The 23,935-nt window shown below is 45.6% G+C and overlaps 1 protein-coding gene across 11 annotated transcripts in view; it reads left to right on the top strand.

Moving 5' to 3' along the window:
* Positions 1-55: 55 nt before the first annotated feature.
* The window catches only part of LOC128332032 (RAD52 motif-containing protein 1-like), a 67,487-nt gene continuing 43,607 nt past the window's right edge, over positions 56-23,935 (top strand). For 2 of the 11 annotated variants that reach the window (XM_053266225.1, XM_053266227.1), the window contains exons 1-3: positions 18,177-18,738; positions 20,970-21,041; positions 23,790-23,861. In XM_053266225.1, coding sequence (XP_053122200.1) covers positions 18,437-18,738; positions 20,970-21,041; positions 23,790-23,861 — 446 coding nt within the window. In that variant the 5' untranslated portion in view covers positions 18,177-18,436. Of the gene's footprint in view, positions 851-8,336; positions 8,517-11,590; positions 11,714-12,512; positions 12,685-13,421; positions 13,512-17,136; positions 17,226-17,694; positions 18,025-18,176; positions 18,739-20,969; positions 21,042-23,789; positions 23,862-23,935 lie in introns of those variants that run through there. The other 9 variants (XR_008310519.1, XR_008310518.1, XM_053266229.1 and 6 more) reach the window with 9 other exon arrangements.

The following is a 23,935-nucleotide window of genomic DNA, read 5'->3' on the forward strand; positions in this document are numbered from 1 at the left end:
CCGGCGGCCGGAGCAAAGTCGCAGAGCATATATGAAGTCGGAAGAAGCGAGGTGCGGGAAAGGCACAAGCTGTACTTGCTTCGGGACACTGTCACCACCGAGCAGCAACATCGTCTGAATAGAAGAAAGATAAAGGGGGGACGGAAAACCTTCCAGATCACAAGGGGGTGTTTCTAGATAAGATGACTTGCATCAGCAGCTTATCTCGAAATTAAGCACTAGATTTTTTCCCCCCTTAAGAAGGGCGTTTCATAAGCAGCATATTATAATACAAAAGTTCCTTCTGCAGGCAGCAGCCAACGTTTACAGACACAGGAGTTCCCAAATGTATTCTGCTTGCTTGGAGAACCACAACGCATAATAGTTGCCTCTCCTTCTCTTCATTCTCTACCCTGAGGACACACACTGGTCCTCGGTTTCTGTAACTTCACTGAGGGGTAGAGAATGAGAGGAAACACCCCCTTGTGATCTGGAAGGTTTCCCTTTCCCCCTTTCTCTTTCTTCTGTTCAGAGTCAGACTCTGTCGCTGCTCGGTGATGACAGTGTCCCTGAGCAAGTACAGCTTGTGCCTTTCCCACACCTCGCTTAGTCCGGCTTCATATGCTCTGCGACTGAGCGCGAGCTCCGGCGTCCAACCCCCAAACACTGGCTGCGGGGGCGGGGGGTGGCTGCGCCTGAAAAAACCCTTTCCTCACAACCACGTGGAGTTCTGGGGGGCGGTATTTCCCGCGGCAAACCCAGCCCCTTTTGCTCTTCGCGCTCTTCTATGGCGGAGGTCCTGGAGTTCCGTGTCCCGACGGGGAATGGACGGACCCTCCTAGTCCTGGGGCTGGAGACGGACGTGTCGGAGGCAAGTGATGCGCCACGCTGGGACGGGTGGCTGGGTGGGTTTCTGTTCCGTTATTTGCGCAGGGTTTCTTTCTTCTCCACCAATCTCCTCCCAGAACATGCGCTAGTGGCGGGGGAGGTTTCCTTCTCAAAAACAAAACCAGCGACCCACTAGGGTACTGCCTACGCGAGGTAATTACTACTACGAAATAATCGCCATCCCTTGGGTTCTCCTATGACTGGATCTCGAAATACTAGAGTTTATGAACCCACAGCAACCGTTTTGCTTCGAAGTAATAATTCGGGAGTAGCCACCACTCCAATGCTATCAACACACCCACACGCCACTTTTCATGGTTATTTACCCTTCTCTAACTAGAAACTTCATCCAGTGAAAAATAAATTGTTAGGACGTGTTGTGTTGGTGAAAGCTGTATATTGCTTGGGTGCAACCTGTCTGGAACGTAAAAGGTTTTATGCCAAGGACCTGCACACAGCACGTTTCCAAATCCCAATACCAGATTTGTGAAAGCAGGCTGTGGTAGAGCATATGAACTCTGCACCTACTCAGAGGCACTGGTTTTTCCTTTATTATATTCTATAGCTGAGGCTCCTCCTCACCACCGCCAGCTCTTGCCTCAAAATGAGCTCTGACCTGCATTTGACATTACTCGGGCACATCATGAATATGAAAGGAGGATTGACATGTGTTTAAAAGATAAGGTTTTTTTACACAACACAATCTAAATTATGTATATTAATCTGGAGTGGGTTGGTGGCAGATGGTTGAAAGATTGGAGTTTGCAGCAGGACCCTATTAACCATTGGGTCCTGCTCATGTAGATATATCCTTATCACGAAAGGAAAACAGAATTCCCTCCGTATCAGGGAATTGTTCAGATGCTACATCTGAGGGTCTGACACCTCTGAGTTTTTATTTCTGTGGCCTCCCATTATCCCAGGGCTACAGCAGGGTTAACTTGAACCTGCACTTGTTGAGGCTCGTCTTGGGAATCCATTTTCAGTGTTAGAGCTCAGCTCTGGAACATCTGAAAGAAGAACGAGAGAGGTGTGAAGAAGCATGTGCAGAGTGTCTTCCTCTCAGACTAAGGTGGGGGGGGGGGATTTAGCTTTTGTCAAGTCGGTGTAAAATACTGCCTGATATGTGCATTTCTAGGCGGTGCACAGAGTTAAAACACAACAAATGTAAAACAGAATAAAAACAGTTTAATTTCAGAAGACAAATTAAAAAATCTCACAAGAGAAAAACAAATTAAATAATTTTAAAATTATTTTCCATTAAAAGCCTGAGAAAACAGGTGCATCCTTGTTTCCTAAAAGCAAACAGAGAAGTTGCTCTTAATTGAACAGGGAGCATTACCACAGAAAAGGCCCGATCCCGAATTGCCACCAAACAAGCCAGTGGCAACCATAACCGGACCTCTGCAGATGATCTTAATAGGTGGCAGGATTCATGACAAAGAAGGCACTCTCTTAAGTACCCTGGACCCAAGCTGTTGAGGGCTTTATATTGGCAGCCAATGCAACTAACCCCTTGGGTTGTCCCAGAGACCAGTCTGGCTGCCGCATTGTGTACCAATTGTAGTTTCCAGACTATGTACAAAGGCAGCCCTATGTAGAGTGCATTACAGTCGTCAAGCCTAGAGGTCACCAACATATGCACCACTGTTTTAAGGTCATTTACCTCCAGAAATGGACGTAGCTGATGTATCAGCTGAAGCTGATAAAAAGCACTCCGGGCCATTGCCTCAACCTGAGAAACCAGAGAGAGTTTGGGATCCAGGAGCACTCTCAAATTACATACCTGAGTGTAACTCCATCCAGAACAGGCAGATCTAAATAATCTCTCCAGTTTTGCCCCCACACAGTCAGTACCTCCATCTTATAGCTACCAGTAGTACTGGAAAGGCTAAAAGAGAGTGGGAGTAGGGAGATGTCCACAACTTTGTCCACATTTTATTTATGTATTTATTTATCTATAATACTTATATATCATCTGATACGCACATCTCCAGGCAGTGTACATAATATAAACCACAATACAAAAATAAAAGCAAACAAAACACTTTCACAGAATAAAAACAATTCACAAAGTGAAATAGTTAAAATAATTTCACAGGATAAAAACATTTAAACAGTTTAAAATTAATTGTAATTAAATGCCTGAGAAAACAGCTAAGTCAAGGGTTGTTTTTTTAAAAGCAATCAGAGATGGAGAAGCTCTTCGTTTGACAGGGAGTGAATTCCAAAGCCCTGGGGCAGCTACAGAGAAGGTCTGGCCCCGAGTTGGCTCCAGACGAGCCAGTGGCAACCATAACCAGACCTTCCCAGATGATCTTAATAGGCGGTCAGGTTTGTTTGTTTATTATTTTATTTAGTGCATTTATATACCGCCCTGGGCAGCTCACGATATAAAAACCATTAAAACATTAACATAATTAAAACAATTTAAAAGACAAGAAAAACCTGTAAAAACTGAAACTTTAAAACTATAAACTAAAAGCCTGACTAATCAGGTATGTTTTGGGTTCCTTAAAAACATTCAGAGGTTACTCTAATTTCATTAGCAAGCAAGTTCCAGAGTCCCGGGGCAACTTTAGAAAAGGCCTAGTTTCGAATCGCCAACAACTGAGCTGGTGGCAACCTCAACTAGACCTCCCCAGATGATCTTGAGAGGCAGTGGGGTTGTTGAAGAAGAATTCTCTTAAATAGAGAGACAAAGAAGGTGATCTCTTAAACACCCTGGACCTAAGCCATTCAGGGCTTTATAGGTAATGATCAGCACTTTGTATTTTGCTCGGAAACATCGGCAGCCAGTGCAGTTCTTTCAGAATCAGTGTTATATGGTCCCTAGTCAAACCTAGAAGTTACCAGCATATGCACCACTGTTTTATGGTCATTTATCTCCAGAAATGGGCATAGATGATATATCAGCCAAAGCTGATAAAAAGCACTCCTGGCCACTGCCTCAACCTGAGAAATCAGAGTTTGGGATCCAGGAGCACTCCCAAGCTATGAACCTGATCCTTCAGGGGGAGAACATTGAGAACAGACAGATCTAAACCACCTCTCAGGTCCTGACCCCCCTCAGTCAGTACCTCCATCTTACTTGGATTCAACTTCAGTTTGTTATGCCTCATCCAGGCCATTACTGCCTCCAGGCAAGCATTTAGGAAAGCTCTACCATTTGCTGATGAAGCTGATATGGAGAAAGATTTGGGTGTCCTCAGCATATTGATAACACCCTGCACCAAATCTCCTGATGATCTCTCCCAGAGGTTTCATGTAGATGTTAAAGAACATTAGAGACAGTATGGAGCCTTGTGAAACTCCATATAGTAATTCTCGCTTTGCAGAACAACAGTCTCCAAGTGACACCATCTGGAATCTATCTGAGAGGTAGGAACAGAACCATTGTGGAACAGTGCCCCCTAATCCCACCTCCCTCAGGCGACCCAAAAGGATACCATGGTCACTGGTACTGAAAGCTGCTGAGAGAGCCAAAAGAGTCAGCAGAGTTGTACTCCCTCTGTCAGTTGAAGATCATCCATCAGGCTGACCAAGGCGGTCTCAACCCAAGCCTGCCTGAAAGCCTGTTTTGAAATGTTCTTCCTCAGTGAGTTCCTAATAAATGGGGGAAAATAAATGATATCAGGAATGGCTTAAGACATGGCTGCACAGAGCCCACTAGCTATGTATGGTGGCAAGAGCCAGGACAAGGCACAGCTAGAGTTGTAGGGGCCTCTGGGTTTCACAGAGAGAGCCCCCGTTTCTCTTAGGGTGTTTTTTTGGAGTCCTTCCTTTCTTCCTACACTCATAGCCTGATACAACACCTGGAGTCTTATGAGAGTCCCTCTTAGCCAACAGTCTACTTAGCCAAGTATCTCCTGTGTGGAGTAGCAGGAAGAAATGCAAGGAGCAACAGGCCTTAAAACACAACTGTTACAGCATGAAAGATGAAGCTTTGCAGAACTCCACCCCCAGCTACTCTCTCAAAACTATATGAGCTCCAAACTAGACTTGTAAAAGAATATTCTCCAACACATTTAATAGCATGGGTGGAATAATTCCCCAGAATATTCTCTCCTATGCCAAATAATCCAGAAGAATATTCTTTGCATAAAACAGCCACCAAATTCCACTTTGAGCACTCTTTCCAATCCTAGTCTTAAAAGATAGGGTTTTAAAATCTGCATTGGATAGTTGTATCCAGGAATTCTTTCTGACACCTGTGGCAATGGCAGTCCCTATGCGTGTTGCGATCAGGGCAGCTGCCTTGCTCACTTACCACTTGTCCCGGGTCAGATGATGGTCCACGAGAGCCTTGATCACCCACCTGGTTTTGCTGCCTACTTAGGACTGGCTCTTTCTCTCTCTCTCTGTGTGTGTATATGTGTGTGTGTGTGTGTGTGTGTGTGTGAGAGAGAGAGAGAGAGGTTGTTGAGCATCTGAAAGGCCACAACTGTGTAGGTTTGAATGAAGGGATGAGCACTCCCAGACTGGATCACTGGTCTTCTTTCTTCCACCCCGGCATGCAAGCTCTACAACTTTTAATTGATTAGATTAATCAGTCAAAATGGTGCCTCCAATTTAATTAGGCAGCAGATTTGTATATATAATTAACACTAGTCTTAACAATTGCAGAGAGCATGCACCACCTTAAAAGAGGCATGCTCCTTTTTCTCTTGTGTAGGAAGGAATGTCTCCTTCCCATCATCTTAGATTACGTCTCCTATGACACAAAAACAAAGAATAAATTCCTCAAAATCATTATGTGGAAGTAGTAGAGGTTCCTGCCCAGAACAAGACCAGATCTCTGTGAATGGTGTACCTCTCATGTGTGGAGAGGCTGGTGCAGGCATTTCACTCATTAAGAGGAGTTTGAGTGAAATGAATAATCCACAATGCATCATTGTTATTTCCCCTATATCTCAGTTGACATTCCTTGGTGAATTATTTGTTGGTTGAGCCCCACGTTGAGGGTATTTCTCTTTTCTTTGGACATCACTTCTCTCAAGCAGAGCGAGAACAAAAGGAAGAGGGTTATTGCTGCAGGACGCATTCCAGATTAGATCCTAAAACGGGGTCAGGACGTGTCTCTGAAGAGTGCTTCCACACTTCCTGTGTTGTGAGCCCCTGGTGGCGCAGTGGTAAAACTGCCGCCCTGTAACCAGAAGGTTGCAAGTTCGATCCTGACCAGGGGCTCAAGGTTGACTCAGCCTTCCATCCTTCCGAGGTCGGTAAAATGAGTACCCAGAATGTTGGGGGCAATATGCTAAATCATTGTAAACCGCTTAGAGAGCTCCGGCTATAGAGCGGTATATAAATTTAAGTGCTATTGCTATTGCTATTGCTATTGTGGCACCGCAGTCCCGACACTGACCGCAGGGTACCATTCATATGTCGGTTGCCTTGCTTCAAATTTAATCAATGTGATTTAGTGCTATGGCGTTGTTTATCCGGCGTAAAAAAGGTGACTTTTCCCCAGGTTGTTAGTTTTTGCGAGACTGCTCCCCCTGCGGGTTTTATGTTTTGACTAGTTTTCGCGAGACTGCTCCCCCTGCGGGTTTTATGTTTTGACTGCAATTTGCCTGAATGAGGCATCTATCTGCTTTTAAGTGGCTAATCTGGAAAGCGCCCAGGGGAACTTTGTGTGTGTGTAGCATTCACCAGAAACACCAAGCTTATGAGAATATACTTGGTTCTGCCATTTCAGTGCAGTTAATCAGGAGTGGAAGAGCCTTGCTCTTGGCACAATACATGTCTCTGGTTTTTTCCTATAATGAAATGTTTCTGTGTATTAAGAATGTATCCAGCACTTTGTTGGAACAGAGTTGAGGGTGTGATTTATGACGGCAAGTGGGAGAGGCTAAAACTGATGCAGATCAGAGGATGTGGCTTGTAGATTTCATTATTTACCCTTTTCTCTCCAGTAATTTGAGTACTGTGTTCTAGGAGGGAGGGCTTCTGAGTCAGAAGGTTGTCTTTCTGTGTACTGGATGAGCTGTGGAATACTGTGTGGAATAAGTTCTCATACAGGGTTATTACAGCAAATCATTGGGAGAGTGAGTTGAATATAGTTCACAGGCCACATTTAACCCCACCGAGGTTGCACCAGGCATACAAGAATACCTCCCCTAATTTCTAGAGAGGCTACAATACCATAGGGTCACTAATGTGACCGTGTATAGTAGTATTTGGCTTACATGTTTGTTAACATGATCCTTAATGCCAGTGGACTGGTTCAAATGATACAGACCAGTATCACACAGTAACAGGAAGGGGTGTGTTGAGAATGTGCCTTTGGGAACTTCTTCCCGAAACCCAGTGCCCTCCAGTCACATCCCTTAATGTGTTGGGACTGTTCACCTGAGTAATCGCTATACACGTTCTCCAAATAATAGTTTAAACAAAGGGAGAGTGCCAGGAGATCAGTGGTGGATGTCCCAATGAGCACACTCGCAGTGCGCCCCTTCCTGTTCATATGTGCTGCCAGGCCATATTGTTTGAACTGACTCGCTATCAGCGAAAACCCCAAACTCACTTTATCAAGTTTGTTAGATGATGAGCAAAAGCAAAGCAAATTAGGAAAGGTGTGGATGCTTGACCCAGGTGCAGTGCCCGCCACAAGCATGCCATCAAGCCTTCCCCCCACTCCTCCCCACCAGTATGCTCTGTAGCCCCATTCCTGTGCTGTCTGCGAGCCTTTCTTCTTCCAAATAGTTTCGTACCACCAGAAAAATATGTTTGTTTTTTCAGAAATGAAGTTTTTATTTTAATTTCTGTTATAATTCTCCTTCTGTATTATTTATTACTAGTATGTTAAAGCCCGTTTTAAATACGGGCTCTAGTTATGGCGCTCCTGGCCCCCCGCCGCCATTCCCCTCTTCGCCGCCCGTCCGGCCTCCCTCCCTCCCAGCTGCTTTTTCCCACCCATCCCCCACGTTTAAGGGCCAAATTGGCCCATTCACTCACCCCCGGCCGCAGAGAGCCAAAAAAGGGGCCTGACGGGGCCAGAGTGCTGCCGCCTCACCCGTACTTCCGCGGCAGCGGCCGCCGCCATCAGGGCCACTCGGCCTGCCGCTGCCTCACCCGCACTTCCCGTAGGGTGGTGGCCGCCGCCATCGGGGCCAGTTGCCCCGCCGTGGCCACTGCCACCTCTGGCCGAGGCCGCGGCTCCGCCGCCGCCTCGCCAGCACTCTATTCCCGTTGGCGGCGGCCGCTTCTCTGAGGCCGCCGCTTCTGGGCCCCAACATGGGCGCCCGTGTCTGGGCGCCCGTGTCTTTTTGGCCCGATCTGGGCATGCGCGGAGCGCATGCCCAGAACGGGCCAAAAAGACACGGGCGCACGGGATCACGCCATAGCCTTTTATTATATAGGATTGTATATAAAGGACAATCTTGATAAATTATTGGTAACTTTAAAAATGTATGCTTGTTCTTTGCCTTTTCTAATAGATTATTTTGTTTGCCTGTCTTCTCCTTCAGCATGCCCTATATTTAGCATTCTCTGCATTTGGGCCTCTTTATTCCATGAGGATTCACAGAAATGCTCCAGTCGCTGGACCTGGCTTTTATGCTCTTGTCAAGTTCTACTCGACTAGAGATGCCAACAGAGCACAGTGTGCTTGCAACCGGCAGTGCCTATTTCAAAAATCCCCTTTGAAGGTACTTTGCCTCATAATCTAAGACTGTTTCTGTGTTACAGGTGACTGGCCTTTAGAGTGTGTTCTTGTGAGGAAATTATTATTATTATTATTAATTCGATTTCTATACCACCCTTCCAAAAATGGCTCAGGGCGGTCTACACAGAGAAATAATAAATAAATAAGACATATCCCTGTCCCCAAAGGGAAATGGTGCTATGAGGTTGTGTCTCCGTTCCCCCTCCATCCTTCAGTGGTTAGAAGTATTCTTTTAAATACACCCACATGTTATTTTTAGACAACCATTTACCAGGTGACAACTTACCACAGTCTTTATGTGATCTCAGTCTTTGTGTGACCTGTTGGTGAGCTGGTTGACTGTAGGGATGTGCGAGCCGGCCATGAGACTGGCTCGGTTCGAATCTGGATTGGATTAAAATTGGCCCGGCTTGGGCTCAGCCGAACTGGGTCCGGTTCGACCATCAAATCAGGCCAAACTGACTTGTGGGGCAGCTTGGGGGGTATACTTGTAAAGAGGAACCCGGCAATAAGAGTTCACACACTGTTATTAATGTATAGAGTTCACTACTATGGCATATGGGTCGCTAGCTTGGATTAGTTTAAGAAGCAATTAATAATCTCAAAGAGTTGATGAAGAACCATTTATTTATATATAGAAGTTAGAAGCCATGATAGCTAAATTGAACCTCTACTTTCAGGAGCAGTCTGAATAGCAAGTCCTGGGGACAAACAACAGGGCACGTCTGCGGTCTTAATATCCTGCTTGTGGGCATGCTTTCATGAATCATCTGGCTGACCACTGTTGGAAACAGGATGCTGGACTAGATGCATCTATGCAATCCAGCAAAGCAATTCTTACATTTTTGTTAAGAAGTTGAAAATTGTCTCTTTATCATTTTGCCCCTTACCTCTCTACCTAGCAGGTGGTCTACAGTTCCAAATTACAGAAAATTTAATCTAAAATCCAATCTTCAGATGCAAAACAAAAACACTTAAAAACAGAAGTAACACCAGCATCCCTGCTAGCCTCTACTATTCAGCACCCCCAGTTTCTTCCCCACGCTTCTGAGATTTCACCAGGTACTAGACACACCTTTGAAGCCCATCATTACAGCCTTGAGGACTATAAATCTTTGTTTAAAAGAAAACATCTCAGGACGTTGAATTTCTGTCAAAAAACTGTGCTCGTGCAATGCAACGGTGGAATCAGGGAGCACATAGAGTTCTGGCAGTGGAGCAGTTGGCCTGCTGGATCCAAACACAGCTTTGATTTAATGCCTCATATGACCTCTTTAGCACAAGATGGAGCCACACTGCCGTAGCTCCAGTCATGCAAGCAAAGCATCTCTGATGGGTATGCCCAAGCACACCCACTTCTATACCATGTTCCAGGCAGGATTGAAGCACACCTTCCATCCCCACCCCTGGGAGAAGAGGTTTGTGCACATCTTCTAATAAAGGGTTCCCAAACTTTAAAAAAACAAGCATACACTTTCTGGTTGCACACCTTCGATTCAGGTACCCTGTAGAGAGTGTGTGTGTGTTTGTGTATATTGATTGATTGAGTGCCGTCAAGTCAGTGTCGACTCTTAGCGACCACATAGATAGTTTCTCTCCAAGGTGATCTGTCGTCACCTTGGCCTTTAAGGTCTCAGTGGAGCATTCATTGCTGTCGTAATCGAGTCCATCCACCTTGTTGCTATTTGTCCTCTTCTTCTATTTCCTTCAACTTTCCCCAGCATTATAGACTTCTCAAGAGAGCTGGGTCTTTGCATAATGTGTCTGAAGTATGGTAGTTTGAGTCTCGTCATTTGTGCCTCGAGTGAAATTTCTGGATTGATTTGTTCTATGACCCCTTTGTTTTCCTGGCTGTCCATGGTATCCTCAAGAGTCTTCTCCAGCACCAAAGTTCAAAAGCATCAATGTTTTTTCTATCTTGCTTCTTCAAAGTCCAGCTTTCACATTCATAGAGTGTCACGCGGAAAACCATTGTCCAAACGATTCTAATCTTTGTAGGTGTAGACACGTCACGGCATCTAAAAAGAGAGCCAGCGTGGTTAGAGTCCTGGACTAGGACCGGGGAGACCCGAGTTCAAATCCCCATTCAGCCATAAAACTACCTGGGTGACTCTGGGCCAGTCACTTCTCTCTCACCCTAACCTACTTCACAGGGTTGTTGTGAGGAGAAACTCAAGTATGTAGTACACCGCTCTAGGTTCCTTGGAGGAAGAGTGGGATATAAATGAAATAAATAAATAAATATCCTTTCCAAGGCCTTCATTGCAACCCTACCAAGTGCTAGTCTGCGGCGTATTTCTTGACTGCTGGATCCTTTACTGTTGATGGTTGATCCTAAAAGGCAGAAGCTATCCACCACTTCAGTGTGTTCATTGTCAATTCTGAGGCTGGTTGCTGTACTCGTTGTCATTGGTTTAGTCTTCTTTATGTTTAATTGTGGTCCCAGTTTTTCACTGTGCTCCTTGACTTCCATTACTAGAGCTTGCAGATCATCCCATTCTTAGCTATCAGAGTGGTGTCATCAGTGTAGCGCAGGTTATTGTGTATCTATGCACACACAAATTTAAATGCTACAGTTATGAGACAGGCTACTCCAGTCACTGCCTTACATCCAGACTAAGTTACTCAAGAGTACTACCACTGAAATTAATAAACTTGTCCCACTAATTTCAACAAGACTGCTGATGACTAACTTTAGTCACTGGATGTAAGCCTGTGGCTGGAGTAGCCTGTCTCATAAGTGTCGCATTTACACTTGGTGCTAATTTTCCGTCAGTCAGGCTGAGGGAAGGAGTACGCTGAGCTTCAGCATGTAGCCAGCCAATCAGAAGCACAGGAGGAGAGGCTTCACCCTCCTCCCTCCCCTTCTACAATAGATTCATCGCTGAGAACATGTTGGCTTCAAGCCGGCAGTCCTCAGATGGGGAACAAATAGTGTGGCAGGAGGTCTCTGCATACCCCTGGGAATCCTTCAAGTACCACTAGAGGTACTAGTACCCCCCGTTGGGAACCCCTGTTCCAATATACTGAGAGCTCTTTTTTTAAATTCATATCCAGGTTTCCATCTGTACCAGACAGAGGCCCTTTCCACAGCAAGTCTTGACTCTGCACAGCTACAAATGCCAAGAATTAGCCAATCACTATCTTGGCTTCAATGGCTGGTCTAGTCGCCTCATCACGGTAAGGATGACCTGCTGTTTTCACTGTCATTTCAGTGAAAATAAGCTTTCATACTAAATCTGCAGGTATTCATCATTTAAGCATCATTACTTCCCTCCATGTGTAGGTGAGAGAGCAAACCAGTAGCTCATTGTGTGCTGAGCGTAGACAAACGTTTGCCAGTTACTAATCACTCTTATAAATACATGGTCTGGGAATTCACTACCTCTGAGAAGTGATGAACTACTTTGATCTAACATATACGCAGCTGTCCACTGTTAATGTATTGGGTCTACACATGTGGACTGGCTCTGGTAGCCAGCTCTTAATAGTTGCCCCCTTGCTCCCCTAGGGATGTCTGCTTGCCCGGCACAAAGCCAGACGACTCCTCCCTCCAAATTCTCAGTGTGTAGAGAACTCAGGAGTTGAGAGGAGTCTCTCATTTTGTGCTCACCTACAGTATTGTTGCCAGAAATATTCCAAGTCACTAATGGTGACCTGCAAAATGTTGAGATACAAAGGCAGTTCACACAGTGCTCCTGTTCTATGATTGTGTGCAAGGGAAAGGTTGGAGAGGCAGAAGCGATTTCTGGGGGAGAGGAGCTGAGTCAGAGAGTGCCTTCCTACTCAGTTTCTCATACCCAGCACTTTATCCAGGTAGGAAGAAATATATCTCTATTCTAATCAGAGCCATGTGAACTGCCTTTTCAGTGTACCTTCAGGGGGATGAGGGTGGGAAAGTAACCATGGGATGGATGGAAGTAGTGGGACTTCTGCTCTCCCTTTCCCTCTATTGCTCTCACAATCCCAATTTGAACAGCTTCAGAATATATCTGGTTTTGAAGAGGAGGAGAACAAAGAGGAGGAAGTGAGGACTTCACCCAGGAGCCAGTGTCTGAAGTATCTGTGCATTCAGGAATTAATCATCCCCCAACATGGGATCCGTACCAGAGGAGCTGGTGTGGCTGAGCCTCATGTAGATGCCAGCCAAGGTACACTGGGCTGGTGGGATATCGGAGTGACAGAATGAAGTGGGCAGTAGGGATGTGCACAGACCTGGTTGGAGGCCCTTTTACGGGGGGATTAGAAGTTCAAAAGCATGGGGGTGTCTCACTTTAAGGGTAGGGGAGGGTGCGCTTACTCCTCCCTCTGCTTTCCCCCCGCCGGCGCCTGGTATTTTACAGGTCCTATGGGGTGGCAGTATACTTCCTTGCTGCCCTGTTTGCTCTTCGGCTGGAAGTAGCTGGTGTGTGGGTGCACGCTGGGACTTGTGTTTTGGGCGGTATACAAATGTGTTAAATAAATAAATATCCCACAATGCACTACATGCGTGTTACAATGGGGGATTACCCTGTCAGGTTCTGCCTCTTAGGGCTGAACTCAGCCCAACGAGACACACAATAAATGGTAGCCAGGTTAAGGGTGCGCTTGCAAAATCTCAGCTAACAGCCGGGTTGGTGTGAAGGGTTAGGTAGGCGGGAAGCATCGGGATCTGCGGGGACCCCGGTGCTTCTCATGACCAGCCTAACATCAGCTGGTCTGCCCTTGCCCGAGTTAGGCTGGTCATGAGAACAGTCCCATTGATTTTCAGACCCAAGCTACAGCATTCTTTAGACATTCACCCAGCTAGCATTGCTCATTAGCTCAACCATTTTCAGCAACAAATTGACATGCCGATATATCTCGAACCGAACTGTTTTTCTTATAACAGAAAGATATTGTCTTTCAGAGTTTCTTATGGCTGCCAACAGAGCCCAGAAGCTTGCAGCACAACGAGCACTCTCGGACGCATTTCAAAAGATCCTGCTTGTTGTTCTAGGCAAGGCCTTTTCCTCTTTTCCTACTTCTATCCCACTCTTACATGGAGTTCAGAGTGGTTTCCATCCACAGGACAGATCAGATCCTCACCTGCTTAGCTGAGTTTCTCCCCAACCATTTTCTGAGTCCTAGGTGGAAGAGCAGAGACACAAGTTACTGGCTTTAAAGCTTGGGATCTTCTCCAAGGATGGTGGGGATTGCGGAGGAGGAGACTCGCCATCCAGAAATGCATGGTGATGAGGGCCAAGGGCAGCAAATTGTGGGCTAAGGCATTCTTAATCCAGATGGGATGGCTCCCCCATGAGGCAAGGCGAGGTGACAGCCTCAGGTGGCACTTATACCATAGGGTGGCAAGTGTAGGCACTCTGCCCCCCTGCAGGTGTAGTCTCACCTGCCTGCTACCACTGCTTCCCCCCCCAGCTCTTCTACACTGTCAGCCTCCCTTTATATGCCCTCTTGTTTATCCTGGCCCCACTCCTGATGCAGACAGTGGTCTCTACCTCTTCTCCATTGCCCAGCTGCCTTATCTTTTATTTATTTATTTTATTTATTTTTACATTTATATCCCGCTCTTCCTCCAAGCAGCTCAGCATGGTGTACATGCTTGTTTTTATCCTCACAACAACCCTGTGAGGTAGTTTAGGCTGAGAGATACATGACTGGCCCAGAGTCACCCAGTGAGTTTCATGGTGGAATGGGGATTCGAACTCGGGTCTTCCTGGTCCTAGTCCAACACTCTAAACACTACACTATGTTGGCTCTTCTGGGCACGTCACTGATTTAAATTGCAAGTCAGGCGTGGAGGCAGAGAAAATGGTGCTTCTAGCATAGGGTGGTGGCCTCTCCTCATTGCTTCTGCTTTGCTAGATACAGTAGCTGGTTCTCTCCCTTCACCCCCATCGGCAGGGGAGACTTGTGCCTGGCAATAAAGAGAGACTGCTGCTCCATGCTAAAAGCGCCATCTTCACTGCCTCTGCCTCCGACCTGCAATTTAAAGCAGCAGTTTATCCAGGTCAAACAGAGATGTGATAGGGAAGAGGGCGGAGCTGGCAATGGAGGCAGGGCTGACGTCAGGGCTGGGACTGGCAACTTCTTGGCTTTCGCCTTAAGTGACAGAAGTCAGCAAGCCAGACCTGAATCCAGACACCAGCTTGCAACAAGCTGAGAGCAGGTGGACTGCGGATACTTGTTCGAGCTGACCCATTCGGTCACACATTGCAGCAGGAATAAGGTTTCAGTCCTCTGGAGTACAGGACTAGATGGGAGGTCAGTGACTAGCTCTCCTGAGGGTTTTTCACAGCTCAAAGCAGCCTGCATATCCTACTTACACATTTGATTCGTTAGTCAAGATGTCAGCCACTGTACCATAATTTGACTGGCCGGTTGACCAGATCTTTTTGGGTTGGCCAAATGCCCAAACCTGTGACGTCCACCATGTTGTTATAGCTCTAGACTTACAAGGAGCATAAGAAACAGGCTAAAGTCAATTGATTGCCTGTCTCCTAGTCTTTCCTCTACTCAACTGCTTGCTCTCTTGACCCTTTCCCTCCTCCTATCTAAAGTCAGCGGCTATTGCACCTTCTCTGCTTCCCTATCTTTAATTTGTCTTCATCTGGGTTATTTTCCTTCCTGCTGTAAGTGTACCCTTGTCTTGGAAATTCTTGGGGGGAAACATCCCTTGACCCTCCCTTTTTTATTAGCATCCTCTCTATTGCCTGGCTTTTTCAAAAATGACACCTTTTCTCAAGCCTTTAGATTAATCACTGAGAATTATTTCCTTGATCCCTATCAATCTGATTTTCAGCTTTCTCAGTCAGCTGACACACCTCTTCTGCACTTTGCATCATGGATCATGCTTATCTGCATTTTCCAGGATTCTCCGATTCCATTCTTTCCTGGCCCCGGTTGTATATTTCTCATTGCTTGTTAAGTTCCTGTTCATGGTAATTTCGTTCCATCTTTTCTGCTATCTGCTGGCATTCCCCACCCTGAATTCCCTTCTTCCTCCACTCTGCTTGGCTCTTATTATTCTCTCTTTAGATCACCAATATTTTTATCTGCTAATGACCTCCAGTCTGATCCTCCTTTTGCTTGATGTCCTTCCTTAACTAGGACTTCTGGTGCTTTAATAGGCTAAATAGAGTTCTTTTCTACTTCCTCCTGCATAACTTGTTTATTTCAATGCTGAATTCTAATAAAATCTCAGCGTTTTTCCCCCACCCCACCCCCAGGGCTCATTCTTTTCTTCTAGGCAATTCTACTTTTTCTTTTCCCACAAACTTGGAAAAGTCCACTGTTTTGCAATTCTACTGTTTCTAAGACCCCACAAACTTGTGAACTTAGTGTTATACTTTGCTTCTTCTCTTTCTCCTCACATATCCATTTAATTGGTCATCTTATCTCCTTTGTCATGTCCATCATATCTATAACATTTCCCGTTTTCCTTCTCTTGAAGCAACTGAAATTGTTCTTTCCTCCCTCATTCCCTCTTGTGCTGGCTTTTTACATCTCTTTTGCTGATCCTTGCTTCCTTATCTCAAATCTCTTTCCTCTGCCTAAAAGACTTCAGATCACCAAATCTTTTCTAGTCCTTACTATGATCATGTTGCTGCTCTCTTTGATTTCTGCATTAGCTCCCTCTTTCTTCTTATATCCTATTTAAACTTCTTCCATTGACTTGACTTTCAGATGCCTTCAGTTGCTTGTTCTCCCTCCATGCTCCTTCATGCTCTCTTCACTTATCTGATACCTTCAGTCTCCATGGAACCCTCCATGCCCCAACTCTTTGGGGTAGAAAGCTGGTCTTGTGGTAGTGTGCATGAATTGTCCTGTTTGCTAAGCAGGGTGGGTTTCCCTTGGTTTGTATTTGGATGAGTGAGCATTATGAGCACTGTCCGGTAAGGGTAAAATACTCCCCCTTTGGGGTTGAGGCTGTAGTTCTGTGGTAGATCATCTGTCTGCATGTCTACAGAGCATCTGCCGGCATGTAGAAATGCTTTTCCATTTAAATGAAGAATTTAAATGTACAAGTTCCCAAGTTTAATCCCTGGCATCTCCAGGTAGGGGCGTGAAGGACTCCTGCCTGGAACCTTGGAAAGCTGCCGGAAGTCAGTGTAGAAAATACTGAGCTAGATGGAGAATGGCCTGGTAGAGGCAGCTCCCTATGTTCCTATGACTCTGTCCATCATCTTGTGTTCTACCCTATTATTCAATCTCCTTACCTCCTGACTGCCCTTTTTCCTAATACAAACTCATGTCTACACTGGCATTTTGTAATTGATGTTGCACAACTACCTTTTCCCTCCTCCACTCCCCTTCCCTTGTGTGCCTAGTCTTCCTGAAGGCTAAGCCAGATGTGATATAGGAGTTCCTGCTGCCAGATCTCTTGTGTCCTATCTAGTTTGACTCTGGATTGTAAGCCTTAGATCAGGGCGTGTGACTTCTTTTTGTTGCATGTAGAACACCAAATAGCTGTTATGGACTCTTTAGAAAGACTAAGATAAAAATAATCATTTAATTCCAAATCTTTAATAAAGGTGAGGAATGTTACAAAATAATAAACAAAAGGATTTTTCTTTTAATTATTCATTTGTTAAAACTTGGCCTTGTTAACTTGTCTGTTTCAGAAAATGGGAAAGTGGCAGTGGAGTATAGCTCTCCTCAGGAAGACCCCATTGACTGTTTAACAGAAGAGGAACTGAAAGGTCTCATCCAGGTAAATTGAAGCCTAATCTCATGTATTCACAGATGAGCCTCATGTTGCTATGATCTAGCAAGCTCAGCTCTTGAACATCTTCGCTTGATGAGTTGGAAGGAGTGACTAGGGAATGAGCATTCTCTCTCCTTTGAATGCATGGACGTTTCAATTAAATGGGCTACCTGTATGATCTGAAGATTTGGTGATCTGAAGTCTTTTAGGCAGAGGAAAGAGATTCGAGATAAGGAAGCAAGGATCAGCAAAAGAGATGCAAAAAGCCAAGCCTGGCCCAGAAGCCTTTTTAAGAGACCAGGGGTCTCACTTGACCCACTTTGAGGCAGGGAAGCCACAGAGGCAAAGAACCCCCTACACAGGCTTGGACTTCTGAGATTTGGATTGATGAAATTTTGTTCTCAGTCTGTGAAATCTGAGTAATCCAGATGTGTTCAGACTCCACAGAGTAACAAGCCCTTTCTTTTCTCCCCAGGTGACTGACTTGTCACTCTCACAGCCAAACCCTGAAGGAGAAGAAGAGGTCTTGTCTGAGGAGTCCATGTATTAGGGGGCCACATTTACATCTGTGCTCAGTTTTCCTCTGTGTGCTTTGAAAGGGCACCTGCCCCTTCCTAAGCACTTTATGTTATCTGGAAACTGGTTCTATTGTGTTAAGTGGATTGGGGTGAAAATTTTATGAAATGATACTTCCCTAGCAGATGGCTTAACATATTTATGTAACTGAAGTTTGGGCTTGGGTGTTTTTCCTCCCACCCCATAATTATTCTGTTTTTTTCTAATAAATTTGTTACTAAAAAGAAAACCAGTTGTGTTTCCTCCATTTAAATGTGAGTTTTCTGTCGAAATTGGCCTGGTTATAAGCTAATCTAAATGATGCTGAGTGGACATTTCATGTTTTTTTGTTGTTTCTAATCTAATCTAATTGTAAGGCAACCACACTACTCACTTTATGCTATCCAGATCCCTGTATGTCAGTCAACAAGTGTTAGTATCACATTCAGTTCTCCACAGAGCAAACAGCTCCAAATAGCTCAAGCCCATCAGCTGATTGTCTGGGCCTACATTGTTGCCATGGCAATTCTGTGATGCTAGGAGTCCTGCTAAAATGATGTCACAACCAAGTGGAACGTTCAGAGTGTGCAGACACAGGCTTATGTCCAAAGTCAAATTTGTCAGGCTTTTGGACAGGCTTATGTCCAAAGTCAAAGACAGAAATGGCCGAAATGGCAGAACTGGATCCGCACTGTAGTACGGGCCCTGCTGCCACTGCTAACATGCACCTTTTTCTCGTGATCTTACTTGTGTTCTTTATGCAAGTTGGGCACATCAGCCGTAAGTTGGATGCAGCACCTGTAGGGAATAGGATGCAGTTGGATGCAGCAGCCGCAGGGAATTGCCCTAACCCATGCCATTGCACTGTGGAAGTTCTCAACTGTAGCAGAGTCACCAGCTCTCCTGGACTCCACCATGTGCCCGTTCCCAAGACAGCTGCTCATCCCTATGTTTTCTTCTTCTTGTGAGTACTTAAACCCCACTTCCAGAACTCTAAGGATAGAACCCTTTTAGGGAGAGCCTTCCATTAGGAGTGATGTGGGTGGGATAAGATACTTCTTATTTCGAGGTAGCTTGGCTGATGCCTTAAAAAAAAAAAATTAATACCCCTCTGTTCTTCCAAAGGAACCAGACCAGTTTACACCTAAATAATAATTTCAAAAAAGAAAGAAATAGGAAAAGCAGCATAAATTGTTTGAACCATAAAAACAGCCATAGATTGGGAAGGGGAGCCAAAGGGGTGGGGTAAACTGGGACCCCAGTGCTCTGTTTACAATGGGGAAATGGGCCCAATGCCTAGAGAGTTTCATCGCCACAGAACATGCACTTTAGATGTATCCCAAAAGAGCATTCATCAGAACCAAATAGCCAAACGAGCAGGCAATGGAAAAGAAGGTACAATGGGGTTCTAACATGTCATGTCATGTCAGTAATAAGGTTTCTATTATGGCCCCTTCCTTTGCCCAGGTTGACTCAGGCACACATGTTGACTAGGCACTCGCCTAGAGCAGCACTATATGAATTGAGCCTGCATAGGAAGAAGTGTACAAACCAGGGCTCTTGTATTGTTTCTGATGTGACCAGCCTCCTGCACAGAATGAGAGCAGCATGGCCCAGAATATTCTGCAACATCAAGATGCCCTGTCTTGCCCTGCCTGGAATAACAACAAACGGAGCTGGTGCTGCTCTGTGTGTAGCTTAGGATCTCTTGCACCCACTATCCTGATCAGCACAGAGAAACCAGGCAACCTTGCACAACTTTGGGGAGGCTGCATAGTAGGGATGCCATGTGTTTTGGTCCCCTCCCCCCCCGGCAGGATTCCTCTGCCTTTTAACAGCTGCAACTGGTAGAAATGTTGACGCGAACTTCGTTGCATTACTGTAGCCCTAGGCTTTTTAATTTTTAATTTTTTTATTTTTTCACCCTGCGAAAACAGCTTAAAGTGAAAAATCCATCAGAAGATACAACATAAGTAATTGTGTGTGCGTGTGTGTGTGTGTGGTGAGGAAAGGGGATGGGGTTCAGGGGATGGGGTTCACTTTTCCAGCTTCATATTCTTTAAGGCATCATTGCCTAGATAGGGGCTTAAATTTACTCACAGGTAGCAGCTCTGCAGGGCCATCATGTGTATCGGGACCATGATGTGGATGTAGAGAGTGTTTAACCCTTTCTGTGCCATTTTCTAGTTTAAAATTATTTATCTCAGTGGCTGTTTTCAGAGTTAGATAGCCATGGGGGTGCATTTTTGTTAGTGCAGAAAAAATAGATTAAACACCCCTACCTCTGAGCCATGGTTCTGATAGAATTTGCAGCTCCACAAAGCTGCTCTTTGTGAATAAATTTAAACCCCTAACTTGATGAAGACACATTTAATGTCTTGCCTAGTTTGGTCTGCAGATTTTAGTCTACCACTGTCTCCCCAGTCTTGTAGCTGGTGGTGGCTGCTAGCTGCTTTGCCATTTGGGGTCCTTGCCCAACAAGAAAGGCTTCTCTCCCAGAAACACACCCCTACACAAAATGAACTAGGCAGCACAGATAATTCCCCTGTGGAACACTGAGAAGCTGGTGCTGGCAGTTGCAGTTGCTGGAGATGGTGGAGAGGGGGAGTCTCCCAGATGTTACTTCAGCACTCTCATCCCCCAATCTTTCGGTGGCTGCTTGGTTTATGGCAGGCCTTAGCGCCCCCCCCCCCCAGTTCTTTTTGGACTACAGTTCCCATAATCCCCAGGCACAATGGTCAATAGCCAGGGGTTATGGGAATTGTAGGCCAGCATCTGCAGGAGGGCAAAAATTGAACAGGCCTGGCTTATGGTGTCTGCCTTATGAGGGCTTCCTTTCCAGAATCCTTCAATAGAAAATAAACCAGGGCAGCCTAAATCAAGGGGTTCCCACCCTTGGCTCCCCAGATGTTGTCTCCCATTGTCCCCAGGCCACCATGGTGAAGGCCATTATGGACAACACAATGGTGTTGTAGTCAAACAACATCTAGAGACCTAAGGGTGGAAACCCTTGGCACAGATGACCTTCCTCAAGAGGAATCCAGGGGCTGTTAGAGGCTGGTGGAAACACATAAGATGCACAGAAGCACAAAGACAAAATTTGTCTGACACTTGGGAATCACCTCTTGAAGGCATCCTACTTAGGAATATCTACTTCAACATCATTCCCCTGTCCCCGTCTGTTTTCCCCTCTAGGGATTTCACAGGGAATGCAATTTCTTCGATTGGAAAACAGGTGTGGAAGGCCTATCCTTGGGCTGAATACTTGTGAGTATATATAGCTCTGCCAGAAAGTAGGAATCTTTGCCTTGATGTAAGCCACAGTAATTGTGATTTTGTTAAAATGAAATTATTGGTTGTATGAAATAAGCCAAGAACTTAGCTGACTAGACCAAGACAAACACTTTGCAAGATAGCTCAGCAACAATGCAAGCTAATTGAAACCTGGACTGATGGGAGAGCTCCTTGTATGTTCTCAACAACTTTGTAAGTTAACCTTGATACATTTTGCTAAACTAAAGTTGGTAGATAGCTCAGAACTAATATTTTCTCGCTAGAATGCTGAGGAGATTACTAGATCGACATTTGCAGAGTAGATTGATAAAGTTTTCAAAGCATGGGCAACACAGAGAGTTTGAGCTTGGGGTGGGGGATACATTTGGTAATACAATAAGAATTAATGGAGATACTTAAATCTCTTTTGTCGTTTTTATTAGATATACATTCAAACTGGGGCAGGGGGTAGGGACTTCAAGATGAGATGGAGAAGCTTAAATCTCAGATTTTGTGTGGGGTGTTATTATGTAACCATACTATTTCCAAGTAGGGGTGTGCAATTCGGGATTTCGGGTGATTCGGCTCGGACCCGAACCGAATCACCCCTGTTCTGTTTTGTGCCCGAATCTGGGTCACCTGAATCACCCTTGATTCGGTTCGGATTCGGATTTAATCCGAATCCGAATCCAAATCGATTCGGGGGGGTAAAAAGGGGCCCAGGGGCAAAATTTTGGGGTGGGGTGGTAGTGCCCAATGGGTAGAGTCTACCACCCCAATTTCAGGGGGATTGGGCAAAATCCTGATTTTTGGTGAATTTTTAAAGTTTTAGTGACTTTGGGGCAGTTCGGGGGCATAGCATGGGATCTGGGCAAAAGGAGTGGGGTGGGGTGGTAGTGCCTAATGGGTGCAGGCTACCACCCCAATTTCAGGGGGATTGGGCAAAGGGCTGATTTTTGGTAAATTTCTGAAAATTTCATGTCTTTGGGGCAGATTGGGGCATATTGGGGCAGAAAGTGGGGCCGGGGCAGAATAGTGGGGTGGGGTGGTAGTGCCTAATGGGTGGAGGCTACCACCCCAATTTCAGGGGGTTTGGACAAAGGGCTGATTTTTTGAGAATTTTTGAAGTTTTAGTGACTTTGGGGCAGTTTGGGGGCAGAAAGTGGATCTGCCCCAAAAGAGTGGGGTGGGGTGGTAGTGCCTAATGGGTGGAGGCTACCACCCCAATTTCAGGGGGATTGGGCAGAGGGCTGATTTTTTGAGAATTTTTGAAGTTTGGGTGTCTTTGGGGCAGATTGGGGGCAGAAAGTGGATCTGCCCCAAAGGAGTGGGGTGGGCTGGTAGATAGTGCCTAATGGGTGGAGGCTGCCACCCATCCCCAATTTAAGAGTGATTGGGCAGAGGGGTGAATTATGGTGAATTTATTTGTATTTTTTCTGTTTTTTCTGAGGTGTGAATTCTCATTCTATCATAGCAAATGAGATTTTTTTTCAATTAAACAACTCTCATGACCCCACTTTCACTTTTTCACACTTTCCTTTACTATGAATAATATGAGGAAGTAATCAGTTTAGCACACTTCACCTTATGAAGACAAACCTCATACAAATAAATTCACCATAATTCACCCCTCTGCCCAATCACTCTTAAATTGGGGATGGGTGGCAGCCTCCACCCATTAGGCACTATCTACCAGCCCACCCCACTCCTTTGGGGCAGATCCACTTTCTGCCCCCAATCTGCCCCAAAGACACCCAAACTTCAAAAATTCTCAAAAAATCAGCCCTCTGCCCAATCCCCCTGAAATTGGGGTGGTAGCCTCCACCCATTAGGCACTACCACCCCACCCCACCCCACTATTTTGGGGCAGATCCACTTTCTGCCCCCAAACTGCCCCAAAGTCACTAAAACTTCAAAAATTCTCAAAAAATCAGCCCTTTGTCCAAACCCCCTGAAATTGGGGTGGTAGCCTCCACCCATGAGGCACTACCACCCCACCCCACTATTCTGCCCCAGGCCCCACTTTCTGCCCCAATATGCCCCAAGGACATGAAATTTTCAGAAATTTACCAAAAATCAGCCCTTTGCCCAATCCCCCTGAAATTGGGGTGGTAGCCTGCACCCATTAGGCACTACCACCCCACCCCACTCCTTTTGCCCAGATCCCATGCTATGCCCCCGAACTGCCCCAAAGTCACTAAAACTTTAAAAAATCGCCAAAAATCAACCGTGAACCGAATCACCCGAATTTTTCGTGCCCGAAATTCAGGTGATTCGGCTCGTGCCCTAAAAATATCGGGGGACATCGTGGGTGATTCGGTTCGGCCCCGAATCACCCGAAATTGTTCGTTTCGGGCACAGATCGTTCTGTGCCCGAAATTTTTTGCACATCCCTATTTCCAAGACCCCAAATATCTGGAAGAGTCATAAAGATTGTCATCGCAATTCAGCAAAGGAGATTGATACCCGTAAGCAGCCTTCTGCATGCGTCATTGACATGGAAGGAGGTGTGCATTCACACTATGACACTTATTCAGGCTGGATATTGAACTGGCTAGATCCTCTTTGTTTTTAGTGGAAGCGGATGCACATCTCTGTCCAGACTTGTTGCTCATGACAGCAGCTGGATTGGAATTTGAGTGCAGGATGAAAGTATTGTGCTTATGCCCAATCCATTAAGACAGAAAGCGAAGGTGTGATCCTGTCTGTGTGATGTTCTCAAACTTTCCTTCACCTCTCCAGGATTTTCAAGGGCAACAGTTTGACCAAACTTCAGAATACTTCTCTGGAGGGCTTGCTTTCACTTACGCATCTGTAAGTTCTCATTTCTAGGAGTACTGTGATTGCTGACTCTCTGAGTCAAAACTGCCCACCTATATGTGATTTTC

Source organism: Hemicordylus capensis, chromosome 6, assembly GCF_027244095.1.
Source record: "Hemicordylus capensis ecotype Gifberg chromosome 6, rHemCap1.1.pri, whole genome shotgun sequence".
NCBI classification, from domain to species: domain Eukaryota; kingdom Metazoa; phylum Chordata; class Lepidosauria; order Squamata; family Cordylidae; genus Hemicordylus; species Hemicordylus capensis.